The sequence below is a fragment of the Neodiprion virginianus genome, chromosome 6 (genome assembly GCF_021901495.1).
Source record: "Neodiprion virginianus isolate iyNeoVirg1 chromosome 6, iyNeoVirg1.1, whole genome shotgun sequence".
NCBI classification, from domain to species: Eukaryota; Metazoa; Arthropoda; class Insecta; order Hymenoptera; family Diprionidae; genus Neodiprion; species Neodiprion virginianus.
Window position 1 is genome coordinate 24,857,742 of NC_060882.1, and position 27,010 is coordinate 24,884,751.

The 27,010-nt window shown below is 43.4% G+C and overlaps 3 protein-coding genes and 1 long non-coding RNA gene across 6 annotated transcripts; 1 reads left to right on the plus strand and 3 right to left on the minus strand.

Annotated features, from left to right (window-relative positions):
• Positions 1 to 4,765: 4,765 nt before the first annotated feature.
• On the minus strand, positions 4,766 to 7,437 carry LOC124307060 (prisilkin-39-like). 2 transcript variants are annotated; one of them, XM_046768376.1, is made up of 3 exons: positions 7,318 to 7,437; positions 6,028 to 6,933; positions 4,766 to 5,985 (listed from the first exon to the last, which is right to left on the minus strand). In XM_046768376.1, the coding sequence occupies exons 1-3, from the start codon at positions 7,327 to 7,329 to the stop codon at positions 5,257 to 5,259; spliced, it is 1,647 nt and encodes a 548-aa protein (XP_046624332.1). In that variant the 5' UTR covers positions 7,330 to 7,437; the 3' UTR covers positions 4,766 to 5,256. The 2 variants fall into 2 exon arrangements, with proteins under 2 accessions (XP_046624332.1, XP_046624331.1); XM_046768375.1 differs by having other exon boundaries at positions 4,766 to 6,933.
• Positions 7,438 to 14,182: 6,745 nt separating this feature from the next.
• Positions 14,183 to 16,968, minus strand: LOC124307059 (PHD finger protein rhinoceros-like). Its single transcript, XM_046768374.1, has 2 exons — positions 16,799 to 16,968; positions 14,183 to 16,607 (listed from the first exon to the last, which is right to left on the minus strand). Exons 1-2 carry the CDS (start codon positions 16,811 to 16,813, stop codon positions 14,496 to 14,498), a joined length of 2,127 nt encoding a protein of 708 aa, XP_046624330.1. The 5' UTR covers positions 16,814 to 16,968; the 3' UTR covers positions 14,183 to 14,495.
• A 4,378-nt stretch (positions 16,969 to 21,346) lies between these two features.
• Positions 21,347 to 22,232, plus strand: LOC124307052 (uncharacterized). Its single transcript, XR_006908739.1, has 2 exons — positions 21,347 to 21,510; positions 21,752 to 22,232. It is a non-coding gene; the product is annotated as an uncharacterized LOC124307052 (long non-coding RNA).
• Positions 22,233 to 24,127: 1,895 nt separating this feature from the next.
• On the minus strand, positions 24,128 to 26,482 carry LOC124306866 (zinc carboxypeptidase-like). 2 transcript variants are annotated; one of them, XM_046767969.1, is made up of 9 exons: positions 26,396 to 26,482; positions 26,126 to 26,279; positions 25,762 to 25,992; positions 25,534 to 25,678; positions 25,258 to 25,418; positions 25,086 to 25,173; positions 24,757 to 24,962; positions 24,590 to 24,674; positions 24,128 to 24,490 (listed from the first exon to the last, which is right to left on the minus strand). In XM_046767969.1, the coding sequence occupies exons 3-9, from the start codon at positions 25,942 to 25,944 to the stop codon at positions 24,279 to 24,281; spliced, it is 1,080 nt and encodes a 359-aa protein (XP_046623925.1). In that variant the 5' UTR covers positions 25,945 to 25,992; positions 26,126 to 26,279; positions 26,396 to 26,482; the 3' UTR covers positions 24,128 to 24,278. The 2 variants fall into 2 exon arrangements, with proteins under 2 accessions (XP_046623925.1, XP_046623924.1); XM_046767968.1 differs by lacking the exon at positions 26,396 to 26,482 and having other exon boundaries at positions 26,126 to 26,331.
• Positions 26,483 to 27,010: the final 528 nt, after the last annotated feature.

Here is a 27,010-nt window from a genome sequence, read left to right on the forward strand (position 1 = left end):
CGGCTGCGCGTTTGGATAGAATAACTGACCCTCGCGCATCTTTGACGAGGGGATCTGATCCTGGGAGTAAACCTGAAGATCGTCCTGAATATTATCCGGCTTCGGCAACGCGCCCTGCTGGCTGAAGGATGCGTGAGACGGAGTCACGAACTGCTCCGAAAACGCGGGGCCCAGTGATTTTGCCAGGCTTTGGACCGCCGCCACTTGCTCCATCAGTTGGGCCCGCGCGTATCCCACAGGAATTGGATAGTTGGGACCGACGGGCCGGCCGCCGACGCTGATTACCTTGTAAGTCGGTTGCAGCAATGGGTGGTAATTGCCCGTTAATTGGTCCGCGGGAATCTTGTTGTACGAGGATTCGGAATGGGGCGCGAGGTCCTTGTAACTTTGTGATATCAAGTTGTCGCCGTCGACGAACCGGCCGCTATCCTTCATCCTGGGCTTTGCGGGCCTCGGTTTTTCCGGCTTTTCCGTAGGATAATAATCCCCGGTGATTTCGCTCCTGATCGGTGGTCCCGGTGGTCCCGGTGGTCCCGGTGGTCCCAGGTTATCGTTACCTGGAAACGAGTAGGGAAAACCCTGGTTGTAGTACTCGGGGTAAAAGAACGACGGCTGAGGGTAGTACTCCGGGTACGGGCCGGAAGTCGGTGGACCGGAAGTGTAGGGGCCGGGATACCCGGCGAAGAGGCTGTTTCCGTAGTGGTGGGAATACTGAGACGTCGGGGGGCTTCGGGGGTGCGAATTGTAGCCGGGAAAGAAGGAGTCTTTCGAACTTCCGGCGAAGCTTCCGGTGAACGTGTCCCTCGACTCAGGGCGAGGCGCGTAAAGTTCGGGCTTGAAGAAAGTTACGAGATCTCGGTCGGAGCCTCTTTTCGTAAGTTTCGGATTGTAAGGGTAGATCGGATGGATCGGCAGGAACGGCTCGTCGTTTGGATTCACGTGCTTCCGGTATCTCTGCTGGGCAAAAATTCCGGGTGATATGAGGAGCAGGATCTGAAATCAGTTTTCGATTATTTCGACACGCCGTGTATTCATTTTCTCGATTACTTTTTGTGCAGAGAAATTTTTTAATAATCGCGGAGAAATTGACTAGGCACTTGTTTCTGAATTTATTAGTATAAATAATATCATGTCGTGAACGATTTTTCTTTATTTTTTATAAAGTTCGGTATTATGTATAGCTCTAGAAAATATTCCTTTCACTCTGTTGGTTTTGTTTTGAACGCCTCGTTGTGCAGAGTTTATTCGCTCGCGAGGCTTACTGGCATATAATCATCATGTTACACATTATTTATCTAGTTTTCTTTTTTATTTTTTCTTTTCTTTTTTTTTATTCACAGGAACCTGCACGTTGGTGCAAATTATATGTATAGTTGTTGATCATTTTCGACACATGATCTGTTAAACTGGCTCGTGCGATTAAATGCTTTCAATTTATTGCTAGGTCTGCAGGCTGATTACTGTTATTAATTTTTAATATTCAAATATCAATCTTTGTTATTTCGAGATGGGTTTTGAATGTATAAAATTAATTTTCCAAGTTTCGTTGATCGATCGATTGACCGGTGAACGGAAAAACGTTACAAAGCCCTTGAGTTAACACAAAATACTGACCAAAATCTCCATTTTTGATAGTCCAACGAGGCGAATATTGTATCAGAGAAACTAGTGCGGACTAATTGAGAGTTGCGGTCGCTGTTCAACCATCGAGAAAAATGTTAATGCACGATGTGCGATCGATGATACTTGAAGCGTTAGTGGTGCGTCCCTAGAGCGTAAATATCTCTTTTATACTGGTAAATTGGAAAAAACCTCTCGAACTAGTTTAACTTTTCTCCTTACTTATACGCGAGTCAATAACGCCTTGTTTATCATCCCGTTCGGCTAGCTTCGAATGCAGTGAAAATAGACTCGTTTGGAAGCGAGTGCAGCATCTCGAGAAATGGAATTGGATAAATAGGTCGAGGCACTTGTATCGTCGGTGGTTTGGCTGCATTTCTGAAGTGATAGTGAGACGAATGCCTCGGATCGCCAAGGCGAGCAAAATCATGGGCGCTGGATCGCGATAAATTCCACCCCACGTAGATCCGTAGGTGTGAATCGATGCGGGTGATCCTTGCTTAAATTGCCTTAACGACCTTGAGGATCCACCAGCCGGAACGGAGCGAGCAATTTAAAAGCATGAACGCTGCTCGATCTCTGTCTCTCTTTATCTCGATTCCACCTGTGCAGGCTTAAGCGCGTCATTAAGACTCTGGGGCGAATGTTTTTGAAACTAATCATCTTTGGGAGAGTGAATAAAGAAATGAAATTGGCGAAATTTTAAAAATAAAAATTAAAAAAAAAAAAAAAAAAACGAACAAATCATCGTAGGATTTCACTTCGACACGTCAGGCTGCAGCGATCCTTGAATCAATGGGGCATTGTTGGTGAATCGATAGAACTCTTCGTTTTTTTCTTCTTCTTTTTTCATTCATTCTCTTCGTAATTCGGTTTCATTCGCATTGTTCTTCGACTTTATTTCTTTATTTTTTTTTTTCTTCGGGCGTGGTCTTATTATACAGGTGCGATTGGAACCGTCGATATATGAACGTTAAATCGGTGAAAGTGAAATAATGTATCTGTTGCAAGCCGAAGGATACTTGCAGGCACCGTCCATTTGCGAACACAATAGGCACCTCGAGCCTCTGACGGCTGTCACTGAGAGGCGATTTGTTGATCCGATTTTTTCTTTTTATTTTTATTTATTTTTTTTAACCACCGTCGTTTCTCGAGCCCGTCGCTTTGTACTCTTACTTACGCGTAGGTATAACCACATCGCATATCCGGCGAGATCGCGACGTGAGAAATTTCGCTATAGCTGTTATAATCGAATGGTAATGAATGCAGAAATTCGGTTCGACGATCTGGCAGCGGTATGATAATGATTATAACAATCAAGCCTTCGGCGCTTCGGTCTCTTTTCTTTGTATCTCGTGGTAGTTTAATCACATGTAATAACGACTAATCAATATCGCTGCGACGAATTATATGCAGGCGGTGCAGCTGCATCGATCCTATGAATGTTGATTTTAGCACTGAATTTGGCCATCGGTAGAAATTCGCAACTATAAACGCGCCTGCCGAATAACGATTTGAACGACGACGGTGGCAATTTTGGCGAATGAGGTTACTCGGTTCTACTCGCCAAATTATAATTAAATTATTCATACGCCCATACTACTCGTAGCTATGACTTTTCGTATTATAATTAATATATTCCAATTATACTATCATTTGCCTATTTATTCACAGTTTAATTAATGCCTAATGGGCGACTCTGCACGTGTTTGATATATACCATATTATAAGTGTACGTTTACATCCTCTCTCTTTCTCTCGGTATTAATACTGCCCATCGATTTTTCAATTAGAAACGCGAACTTCGGGTGCAATAACATATACATATATGCAAATATACGTATCACGGCAATCAATAAATTGATTTATCCGTTCCTCTTCCTTTGACAAAATTAAAATTAATTTCGATAGTTTCTATAATCAATCTTTTGGGGGAAAGGTACACGAGCGAACTGGAAATACCGTACATCAGCCCTTGTAACGACTCCTCAGAAATTAGTACGTGGTTAACTTTTCACGTCAGTGGGCACCGCGCCTGTTATTACGGCTAATAGCCAGTCAGGTACAAACAAATTTATGCCACATCATAAAATTGACTTTCTCATCTATAACTCGAGATGCTCCGGCGTTTGAACCGCCGCGTCGATGGTCAAAAGTGGGCACTTAAATCGGCACACGATAGTCGAGGTGTTCGCTCGAGTTAATTTATACCGGAACGCGTTGCGAAATATCGTCGATTTTCTGGAAACTTGGGTTCACGAAAGCACAACGACGCTCGCATCCGTCTCAGAGCCAGCCTAGAGCCTTGAGGCGAAATCCGATTCCGCTGAAATTCGAATCCGTTCGAACGGTCCAGAAAGCGAGATGGGCGTCAGGTCAAGAGCGTCTCTCGTCTCGCGCGGATCGCAGCCGTCTCTGTTGCACCCGTGACATTCTTACACCGGCGAACTTTCCCAAATAAAATATAAAGATTTAGAAAGGAGATTACCGGCCGCGTGCCCTGCCCGTCCGCAGTGGAAGAACGCGTTCTTGGTCAGCCTTAAACCGAGCGAAGTAAAAGTGAACTCAATTTTGTCGAGGCGATCCTTTATTTCTACAAAGCTATCAGCTATCCCCGTGGTATGAGACAGGGTCCTCGGGTATATTATTACTTTCACATCTCGCTCGCTAATGCGGGCCGGAAATTCTTTTCGTTCTATACGACGTATTATAATCGTTCTGTGATTCGTACCGCAAGTTCTACCGGTCCGAGAGATCTTGTATTATATATACGCTTTATTACTTACCTTTGATCAATTATGCCTGCTCACCTGGAAAACTGAAAGTGTTATACGACTTCTTCCTTTTTATTAATCGAACGTTCGCAAAAACCGTTTCCCGCTCGACTTTCCTGTGATTTTTATACGCTGAGGTCCTTAATATATGTTGCTGTACAACTTCGTTTTTAAATCTGTCGAAAAAGCGCCTAATTGTAGCGTGAAAACTTCAGACCACGACAGAAAGTTTCACGGTTGGTGTTCAGTTTTACCGATACCACGAAGCTCGTTGTTTTCTTTCTTCTTTTTATTCGAAACGTTGCGCGGGAAATGGGATGAAGAATTTATAGAAGAGTAGCGGTGTAAACGCTGGAATATATCTATGATGCACTGGTTGTTTTTTCACAATTTATTACCTTGCACTTGCTGAGTAATTGACTTTACACTTATTGAAACAGTAAAGACAAGACAGTAAAGAACAAAGCATATTGTTTCATGATGATTTTCCTTTTATTACAAAACAATGCGGTATAAAATAAACTTAAGAAGAAAAGAAAAATAATATGAACAAACTATACAACGCAGATCATTCGTTCGTATTACACAGAACCGTAAGATCGAACGATGATCAAACAACATATCATAAATAGGCAACAAAAATGTCTTAAAGTAAACTGTTACACATTATAAATACGTGATGAACTCTGTATAATTATACTCGTCTCAATTGTTCCAGGTATTCGTGCTCTGTCTGCGTCCCGTCAATAATACAATGTCAACCGTTTGTCAATGAGAATGAGGAACTCGAAATGCCCCTCACTCCAGGATTCGAAGCGAAAAAAGTTCGGATAATCAAGCCTCTTTGCAATTATTCAGTCCCCTAATATTTACCCCCAGGACTTGAGTACGAGATGGTGTCGTACTTGTTGCTTCCGGCGTTGTAACTGTCGTACGACCTTCCGGAGGGGCTCGCGTACCTTGGGCTCAAGCTCGAGTAAGCCCCGTGCGAATCGCTGGGACTTCCGTAGGAGCTCGAGGGTGCCGACGAGTAGGAGGAGTAGGACGAGCCACCGTCGGAGCCGGAGTAAGATCCGGATGAAATTGGCAGGCCGTAGCTCGAGCTGTCGGAGGAGCCGCTGGAGAGTCCGACGTGAGACGACGAAGGGCTGTAGGAGTCGGAACTGCCGTGGGAGGAGGACGAGATTACAGGGGAGTTGTAGCCCGACGAGGATCCCGAGGCGCTGGCAGACGCAAGGGCACTCAATATGGAGCCGGAACCGCCGGATGAACCGGAGAAAGAGGGCGAGCCGTAGCTCGACGAGAGCGAAGAGATTCCGTGAGAGGAACCGGACGACGAGGGGAGGCCGTAGCTCGCTGACGGTGAGCTGTAGCTCGAGCTCGACGAGGGGAGGCTGTAGCTCGACGAGTCTGAGGAAAGTCCGTGAGACGAGCTCGAGGAAGACGGGAAGCTGTAAGAGCTGGAGGATATTCCGTGGGATGAGCTCGAAGAAGACGGGAGGCTGTAGCTTGAGCTAGACGAAGATGGGTAGCTGTACGAGCTGGATGAGATTCCGTGGGAAGAGCTGGAAGACGGTGAGCCGTAGCTGGAAGACGGTGAGCCGTAGCTGGAGGACGGTGAGCTGTAGCTGGAGGACGGTGAGCTGTAGCTCGAGCCCGAGGAGACGGAAATCGGGGCACCGTAGCTGCTGGATATACCGTGAGAAGAAACGGAGGAAGACGGGAGACTGTACGAAGAGCTCTGGATCCCGGAGGAAAGTGAGCCGAGAGAAATTCCGTGCCCGGAGGAGGATGAGGGGAAGCTGTAGGATGAGCCGAGGGAGGCCGAGCTCAAGGGGAGGTTGTAGCTTCCGCCGGAAGAGGCGGGAAGGCCGAAGCTCGAGGCGCCGGAAGATGAGAGGCCGTGCAGGGAAGCTCCGGAGGAAATCGGGAGGCTGTACGAGGAGCTCGCGCCGTTGCCGTAGGCCGAGAGGCCCTGGATGCCGGTGGCGTAGACCGGCGGCGTGTAGCTTCCGCTGTGGAGACCGAAGGTGACGGGTCCTTGCTTGCCGGCGGAGGCGATGAGCGCGCCGCCGTAGCCGCCTCCGAATCCGCCTCCTCCGAGGCTCAAGGAGGACGCACCGGGCAGCGAGTAGGACAGCCCGTGAGCTCCGAGACCTTGGCTCGCCGATGGGAATGAGTAGCCGCCACCGCCGCCTCCGAGACTGAGCCCGCCGAGGTTGTAGCCGCCTCCGAAGCCTCCTAGGCCTCCGAGTCCCTGGAAGCTTCCGTGACCCAGGGAAAGGGCGCCGGACGATCCGCCGAGGGAGTATCCCGAGCTTAGCGAGGGAGCCGCGTAGCCTCCGAAGCTCTGGATGGGCGAGGATGAGTAGCCGGATGATCCACCGAGGGACGAACCTCCGATGTAACCTCCATCCGAAACTCCTCGCTTCCCTTTCGTCGACGTAGATGAAAACTTTTTCCCCTCGGACGATTTGCCACCTTCGACTTTCTCGGATATTACGCTTGCTAAAAGCAGGACGCAGACACCGAGTACAACCTGGAATTATAAGGCGTGGGAATTAATTTGTGTAAGTACGCGTCTGTGTCTGTGGGAGATTTGTTGACGGTGGATGAGAAAGAAGAACGAAAAACACGTATATAACGGCTCTACACTTTCGATTGACCTCGTTCGACCGAGAACTCGGACCGATCGACCGATCCGACCAATATTCGAGCTCTTTTTCTAGTAACACTGGAGAACGAGGAGCACAGCTATTCCATAGTAGGGTTTGAAATTTTACGAGTTTTGAAACAACCGTGGGTACGACTGTGAAACAGCTTGTGCAAAACCGGGTTTAATGGTTGCAAGCAAAAATTGACTGTAATCGGAAGAATGCGGGAAGTTCAATGTCAGTCGATCGAAGTTTGACTAAATACTTACAAATGGTTTCATCTTGATCGTGTTTCTGTGGCTTCGGGATTATCTTGAGAACGTGCGACCACCAAATCAGTACTGAGGTGTGGTATCTGACGGAATTGCACCTCAGATGAGATCTTTTATATACCGCATCCCCTCTCGCCGGCGAAAGAAAGGTCTAGGTGAAGGTAGCGTCGACTCTGGTTCTCCGGCTGCTATACCTGAATGTGCAGGGAGTCGAGAGGCCGGAGCTGATACACATCAATGAATCCAGACTGTTGACGATCGGTATTGAATCCGAGCATGATCCGATGGAAAAAAGACTCTACGTGCTTGGAGAATTTCATATCTGTCAAAATGACAACCGTCGCACACCTTACTCGTGAAAAACGATGCACAAAATTTCTCAATCATCTCCATCAGTCGCTTCGCGTTCGTCGGATGAAAACGATCGGAATATCAGGTTGGAAAGGAGCCAATTGTTCCGATATTCCCGAAACAGTCAGTTCGTTTTACAGAGAGCTGTACATTTTTGTTTAGCGTTACTTTAAGTAAATGTGCACAGCTTTTTTTTCGTATTGAATTGAGGATGATGATGTTCAATCTAAACAAAGTACAGTCGATGCTAACGAGCTGTAAAAATTACGGGTGTAACTATGAAGAGACGGTTTGATTCAAACACTTGTTTTATTCTTTTAGTGACAAATCGTGGAAGTATGGGATTCGTAAAAAGTGGCCGTGCCAAAATAGCCTGCGACTCATCCCACTTGAAGATATGAACCAACTTCCACTTCCGATTCGCAGTCAGTAAAAGCGAGTTGCAGGTATGCCAGAATTCGTATTAAATTTGATGGGTATATTATTATATGGTAAAGTTCGCCTGAAGTTAATTTCTCTTTTTCAAATTCTTGTCAACGTAAATCCTGAACTATTGAGAACTACATTTGTCGACTGACCAAATCCTGGTAACTGCAGAATAGCTTCGCCTCGATTTCCATAACCGGGTATTCAACCGCGTTTGGAGATTTGTCGGTTAAATGAATTTTCACTCCGATAGAAATTCGAGAGAATCTCTCTCAGATTTATTCAAATTATTCTCGGATACTGTTATTTTCTCATTCTTCCTTTCAAGTTTTCTTTTTTTTTTTATTTATTTCTCTTTTTCCTTTCATTCATTTTAACACACTCAGGCGAAAAATTATCGCATACTAAATTCACACGGCTGTAATTCCGCAAATTTGGCATTTCTCCGCAGCGACGAAATTTATCGCTGAACTTGAACGTGTTTGGATAATCTTCAACTTCTACTCAGGCCTTGATTTACTAGAAATTTTCGTTTTCGTTGATCGTCGGTTTTCCTATCCCAGAAAAAAAATGCGCCTTTTTATGGATGACGCTTTCACTTTGACGAAAAACGATATTTCAATTCCATTACTAATTGAAGAAAACCTTGCCTCAAGTCGACGACAATCGCGTAGTTATCAGATCTTTCTCACCGATGCCGCAGTCAGTTTCCGAGATTGAATTACGTAAACGGGTTTGTACGTATGTATGTACTTGTGTCCGCGAATAAATGCTAATGAATTCTTTGCGGTACCAGACCGCGTACATAATCGACATCGTGATGCGGTATTACAGCTACATCTCTAAATGAATATAGCCGATATATGGGACAATGCCAACGATTCAAATACACCGACGTAATTAGTCTAATCAAAAATTCCCACTCGGGGTATTGTGTTAAAATGTGAAAAAAGTCTCCAGAACATGCATGGATATTATTTAGAAAGTATAATTAACCTCCACGATGTAATTGTCAATTCTAAATATCAAACGTCAGGTGTTTTGTGGGAGCGCAGATTTTTTACGGGACGCGACATATTGCATATACATATATTTAATCTCTCATGGCGAACAAAAAATTGTAACATTCAAGTCACGTTCCATTAAATTCTGATCAGATTCTTTTTTTTTTTTTTTGTTTTATATCTTATGCCTCGACACTGTCACTTTACAACAACCGATATTCGCTATTTAATTCTGTAAACATTCTAATATTGGGTGAAGACTGGAATTTTTCTTGTTACTTGCGCCAAAATCGAAAAATCAACGAATAAATAGATACCTGAAGGTAATATGAACTAGAAAAATAAGCACCAGGCGACGGTTTATTGCTATCTGGGCTTGTAAATAATCGTGCTTATTGTTAGTTTCTATTTCTTTTTTTTTTTTGATAGCTTGATAGTTTGGTGGACTTAATAAGCCTCGTACATACACCTTTCGCGCCGGTAAAGCGGTCCTTATTGCCTTTCCAAACTCATTGTCGATAGCAATTGTGTGTGTGTATTTTTTTACTCTCTTGAAATTCTCTATTAGCCTGCAGTTGAAGCCTGTTAATATAATATTTTTTTTTTTTTTTACGATTCATAGTCGATGATTATTTCAGGTGGCTTGTAAAGCTGCAATGCACTCGCAGATTCCTCTTCTTATCATTTGTCAGACTGGTGCTAAGATTGTACAAGTCTGATATTGAGATACGCCGATGTCGCAGAACAGGTGACCAAATACTTACCGTTCGCTTGTTGATCCAGAAAGATCAAAAAGGCAATTGATTTCGTTTCACTTTCTCCCCGGTGATATACACGTTCACAAACCGAGTCGACATCCGATTTTGGTGCAACGCGAAACAAGTTTAAAGACGAGCCTGTGCCACGACGTGCACTCTCCGCATTCTCTTACCTATCCTGAATAAATTGTCCACTCGAATAGAATCTACGGTAGAATCCAGGTCATCCATGTACTATTTCACATATTTGTTTATAACTGTAGTTTCATGCATACGAGTGCGTGCAGAATCTTACAGGCGAAACGGGATTTGAGAAAAAAGCGTTACGAATTATTTTTTTGTCTTATCCCGTTTTGCCTGCAACATTTAAATATTAGACGAGAGTGTTTGCGATGTGTTATTTATTACTCTAGTTGCGTGCGCGATTATGTAATTATTCTTTCCAGAGATACTCATCTATTCACAAACATTCTGTACTATGGCAAGGTTTTATTAATACGCTTATGATTAGTATTACGACCAACGGCAAGTGCGTATACATTTAACAGCGACGAGCTCAAGTTTATGTTCAATTATCATGAAAATAACACGGTGCAATATCACACACGGCAGGTGAAGTGTGCTTTGAGAAACTTTCGGTGAACGATTATTTATCTTATACTTGTTAGAATTCTTCTAATGTCTTCTCTTTCTCTTTCTCTCTATCTGTCATTCTCTCGAATGACGTGAATTTATGAATTCACACGGGATCAAAACCATTTCACACGGTTATCAAACACGTCAAAAGCCTATACTTCCAAAGGCCGTTTAAATTCCTATTTCGCAAATTACAGTCGCTAGCTCGGATTTGATTCAACTTGATAATTTAGGCATCGTTCTCGGGCCTTCAGGGCTTAATTTCGATCTTCGTGCCGAGTTGTTCACATTCAATCCCACAAATCTAAGATGTAATAGATATATCAGCACGCATAGATCGGTCAAAATTATCTGAGACAGTGGAACTTACACGCTCCATTAATTCAGCCGGTACCACGTTGAAAGGGATAAAACTAAAAGGCGGGCATTGGAGGCGAGGGAACAAAAATCTAACTGATGTTTTCAGCGCATCTTCTTTTTCTCTATTTATCCAACACTCGAACGGTTCTGCAGCGGTTAGATTCGACTATTACAGCCTTGCTCACAGGGCATTGCGTGATTTGGCAAAAGCGGCTTGATTATAGAAATGTGAAATAAACGAGGCCTCGCAATCGTATTCGAAAATAGTGAAAAGGGAAAGGGATCTCCGATCGCGATCTAGGAGGGGCTCGAACGATCGGTCACCTCTTCGCCCGAGAGATTTCCCAAGATCCAGACTGCGTCCGCCGGGATGAAACGCGACGATAGTCGGTAGAACCGGTATTACCACGTGCGCAAGCGTGTGCGTGCCTGTGTGTAAAAGTAGAACAAAATAAGGAGATAAATTCAGGTCGATAAACGCGGAAAGTGAATCCGTCTTCGACTTCTTCGAACTTCGCTTGCAAAAGCGCTGCTGAAAGCCTCCGGCGGCGAAAAAATCGGCACCTATGCAGTCCTCCGGATCCTTGACCGGTGTCTCGGTCCACTGCAATCCAAAGTAAACGCCCTGATGCAGATGATAGCTGTTGGATTGCACACGGAACCGCACTTTCACGACACAAGATAGTTAATCCTGCAGCATGAACGCTAACAATATAACCTGTTATTATCCTTCGTCTTCTATTTTTCGTTCATCAATTTTCGCACCGACGAGCACAGTCGCCTAATTATCAGTTTTATTTACGAAATTGTACCTTAAACAGTACGAAACTAAAAGTTGTCAGAATTACGTCTGAACGATGCTTCGTGATTTGTTTTTTCGACGTCTAAGAATCCTGAAAGATTTCTTTTGGGCCTGTGGATATTTTTTCGAGGTCTAAAAACGGATCGTAAGATATTTCTTGGAACGGCTTTTTGATTATTTTTTGTATTTTGCTATCTGGATCGTTTCATCGATGGCTCGATATTAACGTGACATGTATAAAACGCGTGTCGATTCGCGATGAAAAATTGACGTCATGGAATAGTTGCGCGTTATGCCGTGAAATTTATCAAATTCCATCCTGGCATTTAGTCGCTTTAGGAATTCTGTTAGATCACCTTAGCCTGTTTCAAGATCGGTATCGCGCATCGACCGATGCGAACTTTCTTCACGGCATATAACATCGCGTCCTTGCCTGGATTTTTCGTGTTCGTAACATATGCTGCGGCCTATCGTCCAATTTAAATTGAAGGATATAATACGTGGATATCCTTTTGATCGGACATAAAACCAACTTGCCGGAATATTTGTATATGAATATAGATGTCAATTTTTCATCCTGCGTAATTCATGGCAACGTTCGATAAAAACTGTATTTTGAATAAAGTGAATTTGAATTTTCAGGAATCACAAGAATCAGAGGTAACGGCACTGCAGTCGAGGTGAATGAGAATTTCTAATTAATCGTTCATCGCCTCCCTTAGACTTAGCCTAATCAGACTCTTATCTTGCCACATTTTGAAAGAAAGTCTTACGCAGATTATCTCTCGCATCTTACAGTAGTTAGAGCGAGACGAAATCTACGCCATTACGAAACGCATTCGGTGCGTTGAGCTCATTCAGTGTTTGCTAGTCAAGTCTCAAGAATTTCCGGACAACGATAGCCAAATGGTTCGTGATTCTCGGGATCATTTGGCGAATCTCTAGCAAGGAAAAACGAGGAGCAATTGTACCGATAGATTGTACCCTCTTCGTAAATGTCTGGTTTCGCGTTAAAATTATCTCTGAGACCGTGATATTAATTTTCGGCCCACAGTGGGGCGGGATTGAAGTTTCGAATTTGAAAACTTCCGAAAGCGCCTAATTTTGAATTATGTGGTGGTGAAACTTGAAGTAAAGAAATCAAATTTTTACGAAACGACAATGTTTCGAATGGTCGGAAACCCGATGGCTCAAAAGTTCCGAAATGCAAGCTTCCGAAAATTCACGTTACGATAAACCAAAGTTCCGGAAAGTAAAGTTCCGATAGAGCAAAATTTTGAAAATTAAAATATTCTCACACAGCATATCGAAAATCCAATATACAGAAAGATCAAAGTGCTGCAGTTTCTCCAAGTCAGAAATTAAAAAAAACTGAAAGTCTTTGATCTTTCAGAATTTTGATGTTTCATATTTTTAAATTTTCGCACTTTCGGAACTTCTTTGACTTGTCGGAGTTATGCCCATTCGGCAGAATTTTACCTTTGCGGAACTTTGAGCGTCGTGTTTCGGACCATTTGAATCATTGATGTTTCGTAAAAGTTTCATTTTTTTACTTCAAGTTTCGCCGCCAAAGAATTCGGAATTTAGCGCTTCCGGAACTTTTTAAATTCGGAATTTCAACCTCGCCCCTCCCCCCCCCCCCCCCCCACAGATCGCCGCACCATTTATGAATAATACATTTATTTTCTTGCAAATCATTCCGCAGATGAAAGTGAGAATGGCAGCAGTTTGTACCAGGCGGGCCGAGTCAATGTTTCACCCATTTCCTTTTCCTCTCGAGCGATCAAACCGCTGCTCCGATTTGTATGAAGTGAACGCATTTCGCATTTCGCTGCTCGCGAGCCTCGGGCTATGCGCAAAAGCTGGATCTCAACCGTAGTTTAATCGGTTGACATTCACGGAGGCGAGTCATGCCGGGTAATTCATTTGCATTCACTTCACTTCCCGAAGCGCTGAACTTTGACTCACCGTCAATGAAGGACAAGCAATATGAAAATTAATTGTGATTATTCAGGACTGTATATGGTACGAATAATATTTATAATTAGAAAATCGGTAACTTGTTGCAAAGCGATTATAATTACATTTCTCTCATTAACAATGACTTTCGCAGAAAAAATTTCACCCGTCGAATCGACTCTTCTGAATTTTATTAAATATCCAAAAGAATTGTTTTTAACCAAGATTATAATAATTTTATCGAGTTGTTACAACTGGACTTTCTATATAACATCATACAGATACGATCGTTCTGTTCTCATTGTAAATCTCGGCGATGTATCGTACATTTTTATTACATACATTTACGTAACGATCTGCATTTCTTTGATCTCGATTATTATAGTTTGAGCTGCATGCGCAGAGTTTTAACACTTTGATATAGTTACGTATATACGTCATTCTTACGCGGCTCTACCTGCACACAAAATGACGATTTAAATTCGTTCAAGGAGTTCCTTATACGCCGAGGGAGTTTAAAATCGCGTAACATCAGTTTCAGCTGCGATAAATAAAATACGACAAAGTTAATAAAAAGAAATAGACAACAATTTTATTTATAAAAATAAATACAAGTTTTGTATTTACAACTCCACTAGCGAAGGAATTTGTGCGTTAAAAAATACGTGTCGGGAAATGTAGAATTACCAATCAAACACGCTTATACTTATATTATCGTATTCTATACATATATAATAAACATACAATGCATAAATAAAAACATTCTCATTAAAACTCAACAACTGCTTTTCTACCAATAGGTATAGGTATATAAAAATATCCGAATATTAAGCAATAAAAAACAACAAAAACATATGTACACGTACACGCTAGGCGAACTTATTTCCAAATTTGAGCTGGTTTCGCCTGTGCGTAAGACGGTGCATAGCTCCACGGGTAAGTGGGAAGCGCCGGTTTTTGTACCTGATACGGCAAATTGGGATAATAATAAACGGGATAAACATTCTTGACAGGCTTATAAAGCAACGGGTTGAAGACGCCCGGTTGAATCCCGTAACTCGGATGAGCTGCCACTGGCGCTGTGTGAACCGGAGCGACCGCAGGCAAAACCGGATGTACGGGGGAAGCGACCGGCTGCAGGGGCTGGTTCAAGATGGGATGAAACTGCTGGACGCCGTGGAGAGTCGTGGAAATCGGATGAAGAGGTGCGATCGGTTGCACAGGATGAACGGGCTGCAGCGGATGAACCGGATGAACGGGCTGAACCGGAAGGGCGGCTGGTCGAGTGACGAAACTCGGTGACGAAGGGAGCGCCACTGGCTGAGGGGGATGATGCGACGATCCCGGAGTCTGGGGCTGCTGAGCCGCGTTTGGGTCCTGGGGGATCGGCAAGCCGAAGTGGGTCGGGGATGATTCGGCCGGCTGAACAGGCGCCGGGACGAATCCCGAGCCGACGGTGCCGTAGCTCGGCAAAGCCCCGACGAAACCGGGACTGCCGATCAGGGAAGGCACGAAGCCTCCGTACTGCGGAAAATTCGGGTTTGATGCGGGGGGTGCGGACGGTGCAGGAACCGAGGAGCCAGACTGGGAACTTCCGGCGGGACTTTGGGACGGGGGGATCGGGGAAGCGGTCGTGGTCGTGGTCGTCGTCGTCGTCGTCGGGGTCTGCTGGGTGGTCAGGCCGTAACCCAGAGTGAAAGTGGGACTGGTGCTGGTGCCGGGAACGAAGGGCGCTTGGCCGAAGGCCGTGTTTGCGGAGCCGAAACTACCCCCGGGATTCGCGTTCTGGCCTCCGTTGTTGTACTTCTGCTGATTCTGCAGTTGCGAGCTTATCGCGGCCAGCAGCTTCTGGTTCTCTATGTAGTTGCCGTGGCTCTGGGCGTACTGACCGATCAGCTCGGCACTCGCGGCGTTCTGCGATTGGCTCTGACTCAGCAACGTCTGCAGCTCGGCTATCAACCTGTCCTTTTCCTTCGACTGGATCTGCTCCAGCGACTCCTCCGGGCCAAGGGTGCCCGATGCGTAGGAGGGCAACGACCCCTGGAACCTTTGCGCCGACTGGACATTCCGAAACTGCTGATTCTGGAACTGGTTGTTGTGTTCTAAGGAGGGACCCGTCACCCCCTGAATCTGGTTGCTTCCGCCGGAGAAGTCTTCGTTGTTTGGAGCGAAGCTTTGGTCCGTTGCTGGCGCCCCGTAGAGCTGGGATATGGCCTGGGCATTTTGGGAGAGAAAATTTGCCGCGTCGGAAATTACACCTTGGTTTGAACTCTGGTCCTGAAAGCTTGCGGTCTGATCCTGCTGCTGAAAATTTACGCTCTGTATCTGATGCTGGAACGATTGTTGACCAGCCTGGAATTTACTCGGTGTCGAATACGTCGGCAGCTCCTGATTCTGTGGTGGGAGGTAGAGGGCCGTGTTCGAACCGAAAGGTTGATCATTTTGACTGGCTATCGGGTTGGGCGGGACGAAATCGACGTGCCTTACAGGACTGGGAACCCTCTGGCTGAAGAATCCGTTGCTCTGCTGTGCAAACTGACCCGAGGAATACTGGTTCTGCTGGTTTTGCTGGTTTTGCTGACCGCTGAACTGACCTTGTTGAGGCCTCAAGTGGTTCTGATGACCGCCAAAACTGCCACTCTGTGGACCCGAGTACTGTGTGCTTGGTCTCCGGACAGGTTCACTTTGAACCGGTGTTCCGTAGCTTGTAAAGGGTCGCTGACTCTGGCTGGGGTATCTGGACACAATTTTGGCTCTGTAACCATTTGAGCCTTGCCGGTAACCGTGACCGTTGAATCGTTGACCAGCCGTGAGCCGGTCCGGTCTGTTGTACACGTAACCAGAGTCTCTTTTTCTTTGCGATTCGGAGATCTTTACGTCTGACTCGTCGCTCACTTCACCCAGATCCACGACTTCCAATTTAGTCACGTCCGACGACTTGCTTTCCTCTGCGAATGTGCAAGCCAGACTAAGAGTCAATGCGATGAATATCTAGGAAGGAATAGAAACATTTGTTAATTATAGTAACACTTTTGACTTGACACTTTAATTGAATAAAGCGCGATAGCTCTGATTGAGACTCAACATTCTGAGCCGAGAGAAGCGGAAAGAGGTAGTGACATAGTGTTTGATTTTGAAAGGTTTTTCACAGTTGTTGGGCTTGTTGTAGTGCCAAAACTTACCGATAGCAGATTCATGGTTCCGCGATGTAATATCCAATTGACACTTGACACTAGCACCAGTAACGGAACCGGTAAATAATTTGAGGTGCGTTTTTTTTATTTTTAAAGTTCCGGTATTTAATTGGGACACTCGGATACTACTGGTGTGGTATTGCACCAATAATTATCAGTTAGAGGGTGGACGGACGGAGGTCGACTAAGGACACTGCCATACCTGCACATGTATAAATACAGTCGGCCACGACCGTCCACGAATTACAATAGACTTTCTTGCCTGCTTTCATCGCTTGTACTTAGGCAATACTGTTACGGATTGTATGTGTTACACATATCGAAATGTAATATTACATTTTAGAGATAGCCGAAGACTGGACGCCGTTTGACGCGGGTGTCGAAACTTCATCGTCTCTCCCAAAGGGCCGCGAAATTCGACCGGTCTCTCATCATCTTATACAATTCCAGTTTGAAAACGAAATCGCTCGAGCCGGTAATCTCTAACATCCATTGGCATACTTTTGAGGTCGCACGTGACCGGAAACAGGTGCTATAGTCGATAGAATTCTCACTTTTATTCGACTGCGTTGCAGGGACCATTTTTGCTAGCTTAAATCTCTCCCAAAATCACTAAAGTGCAACTGTGACGAGGGTTTTATTTTACGGTGAAGATGGAATTTGGTAAGGTAAAATGTCCTTTTATAAAATATTCCGCATTGGTTCAGTTCTTGGATATAGACCGTTTTGTCATCAAGTCTTACTTGGAACACCTGTGATTGCCGAGTATGAGATGATACATTCATCTTTAGAAATCACCTCGGTCACCAAAAGAGTTTTATTACACGCAGCTGATGATATCTGAATAAGAGAGTTGCCATACATTTATGGGTAAGGTGAGAATGTTTCGTGTGAAGATTAAACACTCGAGATTAAAGTTGTACTGAAAAATGTGGTCAGAATTGTCTAACATAAATTTGAATGTCAGATTTGCCCAAATATATAAGTCGCTATCGTAATGCGGAGTAGTGAAGAATAAAAATGAAGCGAGTGGAATGGAAAATTCAGAGTGTTCGGAGTCTAGGACGTTATTGATTGATTTGGGTCGTGCCGATCTTGTGGGATCGTCGCGTGGTCGTTGACTAATTCGAGTCACGCGCGAATTGAGTGCGTCTTGTCAGTGAAAGTCTTTAGCTGCACGAGTCTCATACGTCTTGAAGAATACGGAATCAGGAATAACTCACATGGGAATTATTCGCGTTGCGTAAGCACGTGACAATTGTTCACGGTTATAAAATTTTCGAATTACGTGGAAAGCGAAGGACTGCGCGGAATTTGCAATCGGTATGAATTACGCACCTATCCTTGTTACGTTGCAAATTCAAAGGAGCGCGAGTGCAACGTCTGCTTCTGCAAATATAGGTGAGTGTTGATATACAGCGTAGAAACACGTCGCTTCTGTAAGCACGTATCGGGGAGTGGTCGTCCAGTGTCACTATACATATAGATATCCGTGGATCCTTCATGGGTTCAACACGAACGTATGACGAACCGAACGAGCTCGATTTGCGAAGAGGACTAGGTCGAAGTGTGTAATGAAATTGTTCTGCAGATCAATATTGTTTATCGCAGCTCGAATAAAGGCACCGTTTTAAAATAAAGAATACCTGTTTTTGCGCGGTGCAAAAAAGCTTCTAACGAGGTTACTCTTACCTGAGGTAGGTACTGAGAAAACATCGTTGACGATTGACGATTTATTGGGAAATCAGCAAAAATCTGATTGACGATTATTTAGATCGTTTTTTTCTTATTCCCGCAAACGAACGGTCGCTTCATCTTTTCACTATTTTACTCCCACTGCAGTACTGTCACCGGCTTTTTCGTCATGCAGCGAAAGAAATCAGCAGGCAAGAAAGCATGGAATTGAGATACCATGACTTTGGTTGAGGAACGAAGGATAGTCGGGAAAATTTGATACTTGATTATATAAGTTGGGTGTAGAAAAAATGAAGTAATTGAAAAAAAAGAAGCAGTAGAAACTGGAAAAATTGGGCAGGCTATTAGATTTTCGGATGTCACAAAAATTCCCGTGTATCTAGTGAATTCCTGTAACACCGTATCAGACTTGGAACAGACTTGTATAGATTACTACGAGTACCACTTGCAAAGTTGAATAGTGACGAGCGGAAACCTGATCCGAGACGAGAAAAACGATCGTAGTATCCAGTTAGAGAAAGGGAAGGACTAATATGCGATAATTTATTCTAACATCAATCGTTTCGTTTCACAGAGAGTTTGATGAGACCATTCGGTCTTGTAGAACAAGGGCGATAGTTTTATTGTCTAGTTTACATTATGTATAGCAATCATCCTGGCTTTCAATCTCGGGAGGTAATAGGTATAAGCGGTGCACGTTCTGTAATTGAAAATCATTCGAGCGAAGCAGTTTATGAACTGACAATGAGCAGGTGCATGCGGTGCAGTAGAGTTTGTAGCCGAAGAATGTAATCAAATCGTCGACATCGAAAGTGGATTATTAGGATGTGGTCGCTAGGAACATACACGAGCATAAACATAATTAGTCTCAAGATTTTGGAATGCATATTTGTTTTATTTATATTTTACAATATAATACATAGTAAAATAATCGTTAACAATTTCTGAAATACAATTTCGTTTACACAGGTAGAATAGTCGTTGCGGTTCAATCTGATCAAGATGTTGTAACATGGTTTTCATATTTCCTGTATCAGCCCGCCTTCCGATGTATCTTAAGGCTTATTTTAAAAATCATTCGGCACTTCGATCGTAGGAAGAAAAGGGGGAGAAAAGAACAAGATATCATAGCTGCAGTAGGTTGAACACGTCGCGATTGTAAAATGTTCGCGTCCTGGTTTTCTTCGAAATTACGAAACTGTCAACGATTAATTGAAATTCATATCATTGTTCAAGCGGGTCGTTGTCAGTCTTCGAGCGGGCGAAGATCGGCAGAAGGATTTCTAACCGACGATGTAGGGAGCGCTTGCGTAGGCACCCGAGTAGTAAGGGTAAGCGGAGTAAGCGTACGGGTACGCGCTGTACGCCGAGTAGGCAGCAACCGGTGCTACAGGCGCGGTGTAGGCGCTGTAGGCAACAGGCGCCGTGTAGGCGGCAACACCCACCAAAGCGCCTCGCTTGTCCCTCGCTTGGGTGTTGGATGGCTCCACGGATTCAACTTCCTGGGGCTTCGTGTCGGCCAGAGCGACGGCGGCGAGGGCCAGGAGCATGACAGCCTGAAATTGAACGAGTGTGAGTAAATTCGTTGAAAGTTCGTTCGAACGAGCAGCGAACTGCAATTTACTGCACGACTGTAGCAAACTTCAGTTCCGATTTAGCTAAATAAATTTATAGTGAGCTTTTGGACGCTGTTTCGGATTAGGAACAGAAATGATTTCAATTACTGAATCATTGATGTAAGTGGAAATAAAGAACTGCAGTTTGTATCGCAGAGAGTTTATATTGGAACCGAAATAATGAATTTTTATGTGAATGATTACAGGAACGGAAACGATTATCTAGACTGCCTTGATAACTGGGGATGAAATTTAATTGCTTTTACTGGTTAGTATTCAAGATATATGTATTGCAAATGTATTATACACTAATTTTTGGGTATGTGGTAATCGGAGACTTGAAATTCTACAATGTTGATTGAAATTCAGCAATGTTGAATACTTACAACGAAGAATTTCATGTTGGTGGTTGGTTTTGGTTTATTGACTGATGAGTCGATGAGGAGGTCTGAAGACTGTTTGATGCTTCTGAATCCGCGGTGCGGTCTTTATATACCGATTCGATCATCTTTGGCGATCCGTGCATTGATTCCTAAACACTTTCCGAGGTTGCAGGACGGTATTGCGTGCGCGTGAGTATTGTCTTCGGGTTTACCTCATGCCACGCATGTTGCGAGGTGGAGTCTTCGCGGTTCTGTTTGTGTGTAGGTGAACAATTTGCGTTTGTGGAAGGCTGCACGTGCCCCAGCACTTGGGCGCATGTATTACCTCCTTCTCGTATAAAGTTGAGCAAGCGGAGAGCCTTGGCTATCCTCCAAATACGATCGAAAGTCTTTTATAATACTTTGGTAATCACAAAGCACTCCAAGGAATGATTGCATTATCTTCTACAAGTCGCAACCGAACTGATCAGTCTATTGTCTTAGATGCAACCGATCGGATTGTTTTACTGTTAAGTATAACTCGATTTTGAGCTCCAACCACAGGTAACAAATTTTTGTTCAATTATGAATAGATTTCTTGAAAATTTATTAATACTCCATTGCCTTTCCGAATCTTTTAAAAAATGAAATTAAGATTCGTAATCAGTCTGACTTTTGCTGCTGAAATGGCGGTAAATTTGAATTTGTGAACTGTTAATGGTTGAGCGTTGGCGCATGCGCTTTGCGACAGTTATTGACCGCCGTTCAACACATATACCATATAACCAACAGTTTCTCGAAGTCGAAAGTTAGTCGATACTCGACACAGCCACGATTATGGATGGCGCAGATGCGCAGTAAGCATTTGGAGACCCACCGGGCTCCAGTGACAAAGTTGAATAATTATATTAGGCTCTGAAAAATATTGTAAAATGTCTGCTAGCACGCCGAAATTGTTTTACAAATTGCGATACCCAACTATGATGTGCAGTTTCCTCGTTGGAGCCTACACGGCTTTTACGTTTCGGTAGGCTGTCTTCTTAAGCTCGATAATTAAAACTGCCGGATTTTAAACAGGATTTGTTACCTAACCTAACTTTACGCCATTTAACATACCTATAAGTTTTGTACACAAAACCGTTTCCATTTTCAAGATAAAGAAATTCACTGCAGATGCGACTCGAACGATTGACGAGACGTTTTCAAATTGTTATTCCGCACTTCGATGTTCCATCCGTCATGTTTCATCTCATTATTTATGGTTTCAGGCACACTTTAATGGGAGATTTGGAACCGAAACGTGAGATTTTGTTCGCAGAAGACAAAGAAAGTCGAGCTCTCGGAGAGCAGGCAATAAGAGATCATGCGCAACAATCCTGAGCGCCCACAAGTACAAGTTTTTCATCTTTGCTGTTCAAACTACTCATCATTTGTAAATACGGGGTACTTATGTGCTGATACAGTACTGTTTGTATATCCAGGATATTGCAGATGCCAGCAGCAATTGTCATTGCCATACACGTTATATTTTTCTTGATCCACTTAGGTAGACTTAGGTAGATACAATACTCTACGGCATTTATGTATGTACATACAGTTATTCTAAAGTATGTCAGGAAATGTTTTATTTAATATAGGTATATAAGAAAAGGGTGAAACTAATAATTTACCCTACATGTGTACAGTATTCGAGTTGTATAAAACTGTAATACCTTCTATAAGTTGATAATAATGCGAGCAATCACGTAACGTTTTTATCTATTGATTTTTCAACCAATCTGCATGCAAATATTTGAAACCGATTACGTAAAATACCCTGTGAGTTACCTTGAAATTGTGTCGCTTTGGTTGAAATGAATGTAATTGTTTTCGCCGGTCAGTTTATTCCGCAGCTGACGCGAGTGCAGCTCTGGAATACTAATAAACGGTTTGTCAATTCTTGAGATTCACTCGCATCAGCGACGGCATTTTACCGCCAACGATTTTGCAATTTTTCGGTATATCGCTCTGGCTTTTTTGTATCGTTCAAATAACGTATACAAGTCGTGAAACATCCACGCGTTTCTTGTTTGTTGTTTGTTAACCGATTATTTTTGCCAAACTTATTATCGCGAATCGCGTGATGTACGATTTCGTATGCACACGGAAGACGAACGGACGTTAATATTGTAGGTGTAACATACGTCGAGAATACATGACACGACCAAAATATTTAGACGACAGAAAATGTATTCGTAAATTCAGCGGTGGTCCGTATATGAACGCATTCTACTTTTGGATTAGAATTCAAATGCCGACTCCACCCAACGCAGAGAGTTACGCAAGAAATCTCGCTTTGAATTTCTATTCTGTTGACGAATTGTTTTTCTTTCTTTTTTCTTGCTTGTTTCACTATTTTCAAGAGGTGATTTCACGTGTGAATATTTATCATATCAATCACAGTACACCGCAAGAAAAAGATGATGAACAATTCTGTGCAGTCGGCCAAAGAATAGAAATGCGGTCATCATCAAAGGACTACGCGAACTCCTGGGATTGGTCTCAGTTTCGATTATTTCACAGGATAACTTTCGTCGCAAGATAATCTTGACGCGTGCGAATACTCGTCGCTGGGAAAACGACTTGGCAATCCAATCTTGGATGCGTCGGTCGTTATTCGTCGAGCCAATCAGACGTCCACCAGAACTGCAGGTTCTATTCATTGAGAAAAAATGAGTCCGCTTATTTATGGAACTATTTTATGTGTAGGATCCAATTCGAAGGAAGTGGTCAGCTCATCGAGGCGCAATGACCGTCCATTCCAATTTCAGGAATTTCATTATTAATCAAGGATCGTGCACGCCCGTAACCGTATTCCCACGAAACAGATGGCTCAAGTTTGAAGATAACTTAAATTTAGACTCAACTTAGAAATAACTCTCGGTCTTTGGAAAAGCTGGAGTGACTCTTGCGAATGTGATAAATGACCGCATGAAATCATACAGTGCCCATTTTATAGAGCAGAACGTAAAAGTTCTGGTGATTAACAATCGCTGGATGTAGGTTTGACGTACTCAGAGTTAGGTGTCATAGACATTAACCAGCGATCGTTAAAAATCACGAATCCCGTATCTCATGTGTCCAGATTACGACAGCGCTAAGCCAACGTCCTTTGATGACTTAAGAAACTTTGATGGTTTCGAAGTTTTACCGCAGATAGGCTCTTTTGTGTATTTTACGACGAGTATAACGTTTGTTTATTTGTACAATACGTGGGACAGATATCATAGATCAATGTGAGGAATGTTTGTTTATAGATGAATCATCATTGTCACGAATTGGGGCTTCGCGACGTGACAGGCGCTAGCCAAGACTGTCTGAGTCGATAATATGGTTATTTTGGCGAGTTACACGCCAGGTGTGATACTAATCAGGTAAAATCAAATGTCAATTATATTTTGGGTATTATCTTGGAATGTAGCAAGAGATACCATTATCCTAATTAATATTTGCATCATGTCAGCGTTACGTGTTGATAACTGGATGTACATAGCTATCAATTTCGTTTTCTGGAAAGCCGTATCACTAAAACTCCAGTTGCCATTTTGGCTCAAAGATGGGAAAAAAGAAGGAACTCAAGTGCGAATAACTTATGTTGTCATAGGTTTTCTTCAAATATCAATGTTAAAATAAGATACGTAACTGTATACTTCTTCATGCCATTTAAAACAATTTATTTTTAAATGTCTAATGTAACAACAGATCGGTAGGATAATCATGGTCGTTGCGATCCGAATGGATTTCACGATGTTCGAGTTAACCGATAGTATGAATTTCCGGGTACCCGAGATTTCTGGTTTCGCCAATTACCGCAATGAGCGAATCAATAAATTCAAGAGAATTGGGGATAATCTGTTCCGCAGGAAGCAGGAATCCGTAGGTCCCAGTGTCCCTGAATTCGTAGCAATAGACAATCGGAGTTTTGTGGATTGCTTTCACGTAGTCGGTACTGCTACCACTGGCAACATCTGAAAAAAAACCGCAATCGATAGTTCAAAATTCACGACGAATGGTTTCTTCCCTTCAATCAATCTATGAATTAAGGTACGCGATCACGTCGCGCTTACAAATTGCTTCGGCAGTCGATCCTACGATGTACTCGGTACCATATCTTCTGGCCAAAGCCGCGGCCGCAATTTCTCCGACATGCATCTGCAAGAATGTCATTATCATGGCTCTTGCACTTAAAAAACCGCGCTGATAAAAGTCATCGCGAGTATTATATAATACTTACAGCTTCCTCATAGTTGTCCAAATGATCGTAGGTGTATCCGTACGGCAGTAAAATCAGCTGGCTGTAACTGTGTATACTCAAATAAATGTAAAATTTATCGCTGACCGTGGCGATGTAGTCGGCCAACGCCTTGACCTCAACCTCGGAAAATGGTTCGGAACCAGCGTAAGTCTCGCTGCAGGAATTGTTGCTAGCTCCGCCGTTGGCTAGGAAGAAAAAATATCTCGTCCGCTTATTCAAAAACCTAAATTACCTGCGCCGTCACACTTATCATGTTCGGAGAAGAATCGAGTGTTGGAATAGAACGTAAGACAAGTTCTGATGATTACCTAGCCAGTAATAGTCCCAGTTTCTGTTCGGGTCGGCACCCCAACAGTCATTGTCGTACGGTTGTCTCGTTTTCCGCCACATCCTGTTCTGTAATAAATATATTTGACAAAATTTGTATCAGTACCAAACTGGAGAAGGTATCCACCACTAATAAGCATTGAGGTGACCAACCGTTGTATGAGTGTATTCATAACCGTCGGGATTTGTACTTGGAAATATAAACCAGTTATGAGCCCTGGCGATCAGGTTGAACGCGTCGTTTGTAGACGTCAGGATTTCGTTCGTCAGATAGGTGACGGTGGCTGGAGTTATCCACTCGCGGGCATGGATGCCTAGAGATTTTTTGGCGGAACGTTAACAGGTCGTAAATTAGTTAGGCGAATTTGAGTCAGCTGCTTGTAAATCACGAAGCGAGGATCGCTGCGGATTATAATCGTTCGTACGTACCTCCTTCGATGAATATTCCAGGATTATCTTCATCGAACGTGATCTTGATCCCCTTTATTAATCGACCCTCGTACGAATTTCCAATAACGATCACCTCCACGAGGTCTGGATAAGTCTCCGCTAATTCGTCGAGCCAATTGTATATCTACAATATCAGAGGCACCAAAGATGTATTGCGGTAATATACAGTGAACACTTGTCGCGAATATTTGATTTTGGCATACGTACGACGTCGAGACGGTGATACGCGGTCCAGTTTAACGAAGTTGCCTCGTCGGCCCGCAGTGACCATCCAATTTCAGGGTTTTCATTTTCGACCAAAGTCTGCACGTCCTCGATCAAAGTCTTGTAGGATATGCCCACGCTTTCGAAAGTCGAGAGTATTTCATCTTCTCGTTCGGGAGATACCATCACGTCCACGTCGGAATTAAGCGCGCCTGCCGACGTCCAGAACAAAATCTACGGTAATCGTGCGCAGTCATTATTATCTTTACCCTCATTCATATACTTCGTATCCAGAAGCGCGTTCTAGCGCAGGATGAGCAAGCAATTATCGCTATCATAAGCAGTGTGCTTCTTTCAAGTCACTTACACCTTCTTTGGCCTGGTCCTCGATGAATTTTAGAAGATTCAGATGCTCTCTGGTCGATGCGGTAACTCTGTAGACTTTGTGTCCATCATAACGTTTGTAGCCTTCCTCGGGAGTGGGCAAAGCATCTCCAACAATTAGAATCGCGCAAGCGACGCTGAAAAGAGCGATGGCTTTCATCGTTGAGCTTGAAAGCTGGAACTGGCCATTTAGGACCAGCAGATGCTTCTTTTATACATACGACGTAATTATGGTATCGTAAAATTCACTCACCACTTGACACAAATCGCTGGTCATTAATCCTATCCGCTGCTACCATTTTAAGCCAAGCTAAAGTCAATAATCATCGGAGACATTGTTCAGATAAACTTATGTTATCGTCAGTATCTCTTGATTTATGAATGTTGTGTATGTTGATTTATTTGCAAACACACACCGCGGCTGGTGTATCCTCTTTTTAGTATGTGGGGGTATAGACTTTCGAGACTAGTAAAATACGATGAAAAACTGTCGGCAATGTTTAGATTACTTTCTGAGAAGTCAAACAAAGAATCAGAAAATGCTGTCATACATCGTAGTTAGTTACACAAATTATGATTCCGACTAATAACGGATAGCTAAATTTTATTCTGATGAAAGTAATCAGATCTAGTAGGAGTAAGTTGATTTGTAGTTTTCCATCTATGCACTTATCCACGTATTTGGTTCCAGCTTTACTGATTTCAATAATCTTATTTGTCATTCTCGTAACACAACAGCTTTCATGTCAAACTTTACAGTAGTATATGCGCATTGTAGATGATAATATGGATTTACAATTGTCAACAGGTGAGAAGGCAGAAATTATTAATTTTTTGTGAAAATTAAAAAAGAAAAGGAATCAATAAA

Bases quoted from the DNA above. Each gene is read 5' to 3' on its own strand.
- LOC124306866 (XM_046767968.1), bottom strand. From the start codon at position 26,302: ATGAAAGCCATCGCTCTTTTCAGCGTCGCTTGCGCGATTCTAATTGTT. The intron at 25,419-25,533 runs GTACGTACGAAC...AAAAATCTCTAG, and splicing joins TGGAATATTCATCGAAGGAG to GCATCCATGCCCGCGAGTGG. The intron at 24,675-24,756 runs GTAAGTATTATA...ACATTCTTGCAG, and splicing joins TGGACAACTATGAGGAAGCT to ATGCATGTCGGAGAAATTGC.